The following is a 9,738-nucleotide window of genomic DNA, read 5'->3' as shown; positions in this document are numbered from 1 at the left end:
CTGGAGGTATATGGAGGCATAGTTTATGTGCTATGAACTATGAACAAAAAAATAGTAGCATGACAAAAACCCAGTAAGTACTATATGATCCTAGTTTTGTAAATTTGTAAATTCATACACAGAGAGAGATTACTGCAAGAATGTTCACTAGTGTTAATAATAGTTTAGTGAACTCTGGTAGAATCTGAGGAAATTTTAAATCATTTAAAAAAAATTTTTAATTGTATGTTTTTCCTGGTACTGGTATATGAACTTAGAGCTTCTTCCAGACTGGCTTTTTCTGTTCATACCATGTGCCCTACCCCATGAACCACATTTCCACTTCCAGTATTTTGTTGGTGAATTGGAGAAGAGTCTCCCAGTTTGTTTGCCCAGGTTAGCTTTGAACCTTGACCTTCAGATCTCAGCCTCCTGAGTAGCTAGGATTATAGGCCTGAATCTTATGTGCTTAGCTTAATATTATTATTTTGTTGGTGGTGATGGTCATGGGGAGCTTGTACCCTGGGCCTGGGCACTGTCACTTAGCTCCTCAGCTCAGGGCTAGTCTCTACCACTTCAGCAACAATGCCACTTCCGGTTTTCTAGTGGTTTATTGGAGATAAAAGTCTCACAGACTCTCCTGCCCCCGCTGGCTCTGAACTGTGATCCTCCGATCTCAGCCTCCTGAGTAGCTATAATTATAGGCCTGAACCCTATGTCCTTGGCTTAAAATTGTTATTTTTTTATATTTTATATTTTTTATAAAAATTCAGTGAACTTTTTATTAATTCTCTTTCCTTCTTCCTTCCTTCCTTCCTTCCTTCCTTTCTTTCTTTCTCTCTCTCTCTCTTTCTTTCTTTCTCTGTGCTTGTCCTGAGACTTGAACTCTGGGCCTGGGTACTATCTATGAGCTTTTGTGCTCAAGGCTAGCACTCTTCACTTACACCTTTGCTCTGCTTTCAGCTGTTTTGTAGTTTATTGGAGAAAATAGTCTCAAGGACTTTCCTGCCTGAGCTGGCTTTGAACCAGGATACTTAGATATCAGCTTCATGAGTAGCTAGGGCTACAAGTGCGAGCCACTGGCACCTGGCTAATAATCTTTATTTAAAAAAAAAAAGATATAAATTAAAGTCTAACTTGAAAAGGCAACTATAATTGATTCCTTTTTAGAAAAGATTTTTATATCATTATCATTACACTAAGGGCTCAAATAAAATATTCTTTGTAACAATTTCAAGTAAAATCCTTTTTTTTTTGGCAGGGGGGCAGTACTAGAACTCAAGGTCTCAAGCTTGCTAGGTAGCTGCTCTACCACTAAGTCATGACCTTACCCTAATTTTTATACTATTTATTTTTGAGATATGACCTTATTACCTATCCAGGCATGCACTTGGGCTGTGATCTACTATTTCAGTCTTCCTATCCTACCTGGGATGACAGGCATAAGCAGCTATACCCAGCTTCTTTTGGTTGAGATGGACTCTCAAGAACTTTTCTGCTTAGGCTGACTGGAAGCCCTGTTCATACCAACTTTCACCTCCCAAATAGTTGGGATTACAGGCATGAACCACTGCATTCAGCTATGTGTTGACCCACTAGCCAATAGTGTCTATTTTGAAAAAATATTTACTATAACTTTTTAACTTACATCTGGGTATTTTTACACTCATAAAATGGCAACCATACTAGAATTATAAGGAAGCCTAACAGACACTTAGAAATCTAAAAGAAGTTCAATACTTCACAACAGAACATCCATTTCAAATTGTGAACCTCAAGTCAATACCAGGCACCTGTGTCACTTCCTGACTTCAAAAGACTCCATAATGTTTCACACAACTCTTACCTCTTCAAGCTTCTTTTCGATCTCCTTGAAGATAAGGTCTGCCTTGAACCCGCTGCCTGCAGAGCTGGTGGGTACAGCCTTAATCTGATGTGTTCTAAAGGAAGCACAGAAGCAATTTGTTTTTATTCACATAGGTAGGAGTTCTCAACATTTATAACACAGTAGTTTTCGAAAACCCTAGGAACAGAGATGTTGCAATTCCTGTCTAGTGGTCCAGTAAGGCCTCTCAGGAGAGGCGACATTTAAATTAGATCTTAAACTATGTAAATAAGCTGGCCCTAGGTGATTCAGATAAGGGAGCCAATTCTAGCCTGGAGGACCTTAGGTATAAAGACTATAAGGGGGCTGGGAAGGTGGCTCAGTGGTAGAGCACTTGCCTTGCATGCATGAGGCCCTGGGTTCGATTCCTCAGCACCACATAAGCAAAAAGAAAAAGGCTGGAAGTGGCGCTGTGGCTCAAGTGGTAAAGTGCTAGCCTTGAGCTGAAGAGCTAAGGGACAGCGCCCAGGCCCAGAGTTCAGGCCCCATGACCGGACCCAAAAACTATATATATAAAGACTATAAGGTTCAAAGTAGCTTGACAGTTAGAGAAAATATAAAACCAGTATAGTTGGAACAGAGGAGAGAGGTCAGAAAAACACAAGGGGCACATAGTAAGTTCCTTTTACAGATCATAGTCAGACTTTTCAGTGTTTTTTATTGCTTTTGTAGCACTGGGCTCAAACTCAAAGCGTCATAAATACAAGCAAGTGTTCTGCCATTGAGCTATACTCTCGGTTCTAGGAGTTTGGGTTCTAAGGGCTAGTTTAGAGTTCAGGGATAGAGTTTGTGCATGCACAAGGCCCTGGATTCTCAGTATCACATTTTTAAAAAGTGTCTAGTTTTAGTGCAATAAAGAGAATAGTAGCATATGATCTACTTTATATGTTTTGAAAAGTAAATCTGGCTGTCAACAGGAAAATAGGGCAAGTGGGAAGTAGGGAGATCAACTGAAGTTACTGCAAGAGTCCAGTGAGATGATGGGAATCACAACAGAATTCCAGGGACTGGGGAGTAAGCAAGCAAAGATTACACTTCAGTTTTATTGTTCACCTACAATGCAAGATAAATAAAAAATTGTCTCCTCATTGGTTATGGAACCGATTCATCTGTGGACCATACTTCCATGGATTCTGAGGAAGAGGACACTTTAGGCTGCTAGATAAATACTGTCAAGCCTCCATTAGCCAGTGAAGGCAGGGAAAAGACCAGGAAGCAGCAGGAAGGATATGTTTGCTAGAAAGAAGCACAGCAGCTGCTCCTTCAGCTCTCCTTCCTCCCAGTTTGCTCGCCTTTCCTTTCATCTCCTCTTATGACAAGTATTAGAAACTGCTTTGGCTCCAGCTGGAAATGTGGCTTAGTGGTAGAATGCTTGCCTAGCATGCATGAATCCCTGGGTTTGATTCTTCAGTAGCACATAAACAAAGCAGGAAGTGGCTCAAGTGGAGTGCTAGCCTTGAGCAAAAGAAGCTCAGGGACAGCGCCTAGGCCTAGGCCCTGAGTTCAAGCCCCAGGACTCGCCAAAACAAAAGAAACTGCTTTGGCTAAAAGCCTGGGCGCTACTTGAGCCAGCAAATGTCCAAAGGATAACTAAAAGCAAGATAAAAAAGCGTACTTGCCTCCAAGGCACAGCTCTCTCCACTCTGAGCTATTCTCTCCCCCATAAACACTTTTTTTTTTTGTCAGTCGTGGGGCTTGAACTCTGGGCCTGGGCACTGTCCCTGCGCTCTTCAGCTCAAGGCAAGTGCTCTACCACTTGAGCCACAGAGCCACTTCCAGTTTTCGAGTGGTTTATTGGAGATAAGAGTCTCTCGGACTTTTCTGCTTGGGCTGGCTTTGAACCTCGATCCTCAGATCTCAGCCTCCAGAGTAGCTAGGATTACAGGCATGAGCCAACTTCTCCAGGCCCTTTGAACACTTTATCAGTGATAAAGATCCACAAGGCTAAGATAAAACTAGTCACCAGGATACAAGGACTTTCTCCATGTGATAAAATCTGACCCACCAATCCAGAGATCTTTTTATTTTATTTTATTTTATTTTATTTGTGAACATACTGTACAGAGGGGTTACAATTGCATGGGCAGGATAATGCGTACATTTCTTACCAAGCATTGAAGCCTCCTCCTTTGTTTACCCTTCCCATCCCTTCCCAGCCTCCCCCCTCCCCCCCAATCCAGAGATCTTGATCAACCATAACATACTTTGCCAAGATTATAAACCCCTTCAACCCTAATTCTTCCTCTACCTCCAAGATATTTATACCTCCAAGATAAATTGAAATGCTTTCTGTCCTCTTCATTCTCAGACCTTGACCAGTGCTGGTCTCTAACTGGCATTTAATGTAGTGAGTGGCCATATCCCCTGAGCTGGGCTTCTTGCCTGAGACCAGTTATACCCACACTTCAACCCATTTCTTCTTTCCCTTCCCTTTTATTCCTCTTGACAATTCATAAACATCTGATGTCTGTTTGCTATACGTCAGGTAAGACATGTTTGAGGCAAATGTTATAATGGTGAACCTGTCCTCTGGAACCCCACTATTTAGAAGTCTGTCTAGAAGTCTGGGACAGGCTTCTAAAGCAGCTGCTGCTGCTGAGTACAGAAAAGCATGTCATAAGAGGCCCGAAAGAGCCAGGCACCAGTGGCTCACACCTGTAGTCCTAACTACTCAGGAGGCTAAAATCTAAGGATTGGTTCCAAGCCAGCCCAGACAGGAAAGTCTGTGAGATTCTTATTTCCAATGAACCACCAGAAAACCTGGAGTGGCACTGTGGCTCAAACTGTGGCTAACCTTGAGCAAAAAACCTCAGGAACAATGCCCAGGCCCTGACTTCAAGCCCCATGACAAACAAAAAAGAAAAAAAGAAAATCTTTGTATTCTCAACCCAGAAGAGGCATTTGGTATACAGTTACTAAGTAGAAGAGAAAATCCCTTCTCAATCCTTTTCCATTTGAAAAGAATTATCTAGTCTACCTTCTTGGCTTAAAAAAATAATCTGAAGCTGGGCGCTGGTGGCTCACGCCTGTTATCCTAGCTACTCAGGCTGAGATCTGAGGATTGCGGTTCAAAGCCAGCCCGGGCAGGAGAGACCGTGAGACTCCTATCTCCAATAAATCACCAGAAAACCGGAAGTGGCGCTGTAGCTCAAGTGGTAGAGCGCTCGCCTTGAGCTGAAGAGCTGAGGGACAGCGCCCAGGCCCAGAGTTTAAGCCCCATGACCGACAAAAATAATAATGATGAGGCCAGGAATGTGGCTCCGTGGTAGAGTCTTGCTTAGCATGCATGAAACCCTGGGTTCAATTCCTAAGTACCACATAAACAGAAAAAGCCAGACATGGCGCTGTGGCTCAAATGATAAGAGCAAAAGAAGCTCAGGGACAGTATCCAGGCCCTGAGTTCAAGCTCCATGACTGGCAAAAGAAAACAAAAAACAAAAAAAACCCTGAATGAATGCTGGGCAGTGGTGGCTCACATCCTTAATCCTAACATCTCAGGAGGCTGAGATCTGAAGATCACTGTTCAAAGCCAGCCTGAGCAGGAAGTTGGTAAGACATTTATCTTCAGTTAACCACTAAAAAGCTAGAAAGTGTATTAACAACAACAACAACAAAAGCCAGTGAGTGTAAAATCTAAGTGACAATGTCCAGGCCCTGAGTTTAAGCTCCAGTACTGGTGCACACGTGCACGCGCGCACGCGCGTGCGCGCACACACACACACACACATACATACACACAATGTAAATGAATAAACTAAAATCAAGTGGCCACAACCAGTTCTCTACAAGCGAATTTCATTTTATTGATGGTCCAGTTTTTTAACATTTAAACACCACTGCACCCTTCTCAAGCCTGCCAGTTCACTGTATATGATAAAGTGATAAAGTAATCACTGGTAGACGCAGCACTTTCCACAGTACAAAGTATCTCGGTTGTGTGGCAATGTCCAGGCAGGTTCCCAAAGGTTGCAATCCCTTTATCTTGTTTTGAAAAGCTTATCAAGTTATGGATTAACCAACTTTCCACCCAGTTTAGGAAAAAGGTTAATATGTAAAGTACTATCAATATTTCCAGAAACCATTCCTTAAAATTTACAGCTGAGGGGCTGGGAATATGGCTTAGTAGTAGACTGATTGCCTAGCATGCATGAATACCTGGGTTCAATTCTTCAGTACCACATAAATAGAAAAAGCTGGAAGTAAGCTGGGCACCTGTGGCTCACACCTGTAATCCTAGCTACTCAGGAGGCGAAAATGTGAGGATTGAGGTTCAAAGCCAGCCCAGGCCAGGAAAGTCCATGAGATTCTTTTTTTTTTTGCCAGTCATGGGGCCTGAGCTCTGGGCCTGGGCGCTATCCCTCAGCTCTTCAGCTCAAGGCTAGCACTCTACCACTTGAGCCACAGCACCACTTCTGGCTTTTTCTACTTATGTGATGCTGAGGAATCAAACCCAGGGCCTCATGCATGCAAGGCAAGCACTCTACCACTGAGCCACCTTCCATGAGACTCTTATCTCCAGTTAACTACCAGAAAACTGGAAGTGGCACTGTGGCTCAAGTGGTAGAGTGCTCACCTTGAGCAGAAGAGCTCAGGGACAGTGCCCAGGCCCAGAGTTCAAGCCCTAGGACAGACAAAAAAGAAAAAAAAAAACAGAAAAGAAAAGGCCAAAATGGCACTGTGGCTCGGGTGGTAGAGCACTAGCCTTGAGCACAAAGAGGCTCAGGGACAGAGCCCAGACCCTGAGTTCAAGTGGCACTGTGGCTAAAGTGGTAGAGTGCTAGCCTTGAGCAAAAGAAGCTCAGGAATAGTGCCCAGGTGCTGAGTTCAAGCCTCAGGACTGGAAAAAAAAAAAATTATACTTGAATACCCCCACTATACTCAAAACTGAATAGGTCACCTAAAATTTAGAGATTACTTACACATACAAAAAGATATTTCATCATTTCTTTTCATTTTTTTCTTCTGTCAGTAATGGGGCTTGAAGTCAGGACTTGGGCATTGTCCCTAAGCTCCTTTGCTCAAGGCTAGCACTCTACCACTCTGAACCACAGCACTACTTCCAGTTTTCTGGTTGTTAATTGGAGATAAGGGCCTCACAGACTTTCCTGCCTAGGTTAGCTTCAAACCTCCATCCTCAGATCTCAGCCTCCTGAGTAGCTAGGATTACAGGTGTGAGCCACCAAGGCCTGGCTTCATCATTTCTTTTTGTGAGACTTTTTTTTTTTTTTTTTTTGGTCAGTTATGGGGCTTGAACTTTGGGCTTGGGCCCTGTCTCTGAGCAATTCAGCTCCAGGCTAGGGCTCTACCTCCCAGCACCACGTCCAGTTTTCTGGTGGTTAATTGGAGATAAGAGTCTCACAGACTTTCTAACCAGGATTGGCTTTGAACCGTGATCCTCAGATCTTAGCCTCCTGAGTAGCTAGGATTATAGGTGTGAGCCATAGGCGCCCAGCCATCATTTCTTTTTGTAATTGTTGTTTTGTTTTAATATACTTGTCCAGGCTGGTCTCAAATGCCTGGGACTCCAACAATACTCTCAATGCATCCTCTTGAGTGCTGGGACTATGCAGTATGCCATCTCACCTGGTCAATTGTGACTTTATTTTTCTTTCCCTTTTTTTTTTCTTCCTTCCCTCCCTTTCTTCTCTACTTGCTTTCTTGTGGTATAGGGATTAACATTCTATCAACTGGGCCATGCCTCCAGTCCTAGCTACTCATGATTTCTATATACATAGTTATCTTAGTAGACACTAAGTTCTGAATAGTTTTTATTTATTTATATATGTTATTTGATTTATACATGTTTTATTATGACTTATATATGTTTCCTGGAATAAATTAGTATGTATAGTGTTATTGGAGACCTAGATGAACCAGCAGAATATTCTAGTTGGTGTAGAATTCCCTTTCACTGGAACTTTTCACTGGAAGGCCAACGCAGGCTCTGCTTTAACAATGTTAAACATTGGGTTGGGAGGAATTATAATAGGAATAACAAGAATTGGAACTGGAACCAATAATGGTTAGAACCTTGATTCCTATCACTTCAGACTTTCTTGAAACAAACTTTTAATACTGATCATCAATCTCTTCTATGAACAAGGTATAATAATACCACGTGGGGTTTGTTAGGATTAAATAAAGAAGTGGGGCCAGGTAGTGGTTTCATTATAAAGCATGATCTAGCATATGTCAGGCTCAGGTTCAATTCCAGAAGAGCAAAGAAAGAAAGAAAGGGAGGGACAGGGAAAAAGGAAGGAAGGAAGGAAGGAAGGAAGGAAGGAAGGAAGGAAGGAAGGAAGGGAGGGAGGGAGGGAGGGAGGGAGGGAGAAGGAAGGGAGAAGGAAGGGAGAAGGAAGGGAGAAAAAAAGAAAACAGAAAGAGAGGGGCTGGGAAGGTGGCTCAGTGGTAGAGTACTTGCCTCACATGCATGAGGCCCTGGGTTTGATTCCTCAGTACCACATAAACAGAAAAAGCTAGAAGTAGCGCTATGGCTCAAGTGGTAGAGCGCTAGCCTTGAGCTGAAGAGTTCAGGGACAGCGCCTAGGCCTAGAGTTCAAGGTCCACGACTGGCCAGAAAAAAAATGAGAGAGAGAGAGAGAAAGAAAGAAAAGTACCTATTACAATCCTGGTATAAACGAGGCCTTTAAAAAATGAGTGCTGCGGGCGCTAATGGCGCACGCCTGTAATCTTAGCTACTCCGGAGGCTGAGATCTAAGGATTTCAGTTCAAAGCCAGCCAGGGCAGGAAAGTCTAGACTCTTATCGCCAATAAACCACCAGAAAACTGGAAGAGGCACTGTGGCTCAAGTGCTAGAGTGCTAGCCTTGAGCTGAAGAGCTCAGGGACAGCGCCCAGGCCCAGAGTTCAGGCCCCATGACAAATAAATAAATAAATAAATGTGAGTGCTGGGCTCTGTGCTGGTGACTCACACCTGTAATTCTAGCTACTCAGGAAGATGAAATCTAAGGATCGTAGCTTAAAGCCAGCCCAGGAAAGAAATTTCGGAAGACTCTTTTTTGTGTGAGTTTAGGGCTTGAACTCAGGGCCTGGCCTTGTCCCTGAATTTCCTTTTTGCTCAAAGCCAACACTCTACCACTTGAGCCACAGTGCCACTTGCAGTTTTTTCTGTTTATATGGTACTGAGGAATTGAACCCAGGGCTTTATGCATGTTAAGCAAGCACTCTACCACTAAGCTACATTCCCAGCCCAAAAGGAGAGGAGAGTTTGGGCTTCATTTGAGTAATTTTTTTTCTGTCGGTCATTGGACTGGAACCCAGGACCTGAGCACTGTCCTTGAACTCTATTACTCAAAGCTAGCACTCTACCATTTTGAGCCACAAAACTACTTCCAGAAAGACTCATCTCCAATTAAGTACCAAAAAGCTGGAAGAGCTGTGACCCAAGTGGTAGAGTGCTAGCCTTAAGCAAAAAGAAGCTCAGTGACAGTGCCCAGGCCCTGAGTTCAAGCCCTTCAACCAGCACCCAAAAAAAAAGTGAAGCTGGAACTAATGTGGAGGTATATGCCTATAATCCTAGAACTAAAAAGGCAGAGGCAAGAGGGTTTTTAGCTTGAGCAACTTAAGAGATACTCAAAATATTAACTAATTTAAAAGGGAGGCTAGGTGAGGTGGCATGAGTCAATGATCCCAGCCACCGGGAGGCTTATGTAAGAGGATCAGTGATGGTCCAGTTTAGCCAGGGCAAAAACTTGAGACCTTATCAGAAAGGTAACTAAAACACACACACACACACATTAGCCAGGGCAAAAACTTGAGACCTTATTTGAGGCCTTATCAGAAAGGTAACTAAAACACACACACACACAAACACACACACACACACACACACACACACACACACACACACACACA

The 9,738-nt window shown here is 43.2% G+C and overlaps 1 protein-coding gene across 1 annotated transcript in view; it reads right to left on the bottom strand.

Moving 5' to 3' along the window:
* Scp2 (sterol carrier protein 2) overlaps positions 1–9,738 on the bottom strand; it is a 68,740-nt gene that overhangs the window by 23,002 nt on the left and 36,000 nt on the right. The window contains exon 13 of the mRNA XM_013022280.1: positions 1,826–1,919. Within this exon, the coding sequence (XP_012877734.1) occupies positions 1,826–1,919 (94 nt within the window). The remainder of the gene's footprint in view (positions 1–1,825; positions 1,920–9,738) is intronic.

This window comes from Dipodomys ordii, unplaced genomic scaffold (genome assembly GCF_000151885.1).
Source record: "Dipodomys ordii isolate 6190 unplaced genomic scaffold, Dord_2.0 Scaffold61, whole genome shotgun sequence".
Classification (NCBI taxonomy): domain Eukaryota; kingdom Metazoa; phylum Chordata; class Mammalia; order Rodentia; family Heteromyidae; genus Dipodomys; species Dipodomys ordii.
The sequence above is the reverse complement of the archived record's forward strand: the minus strand, read 5'-3'. Positions and strand labels throughout refer to the sequence as shown.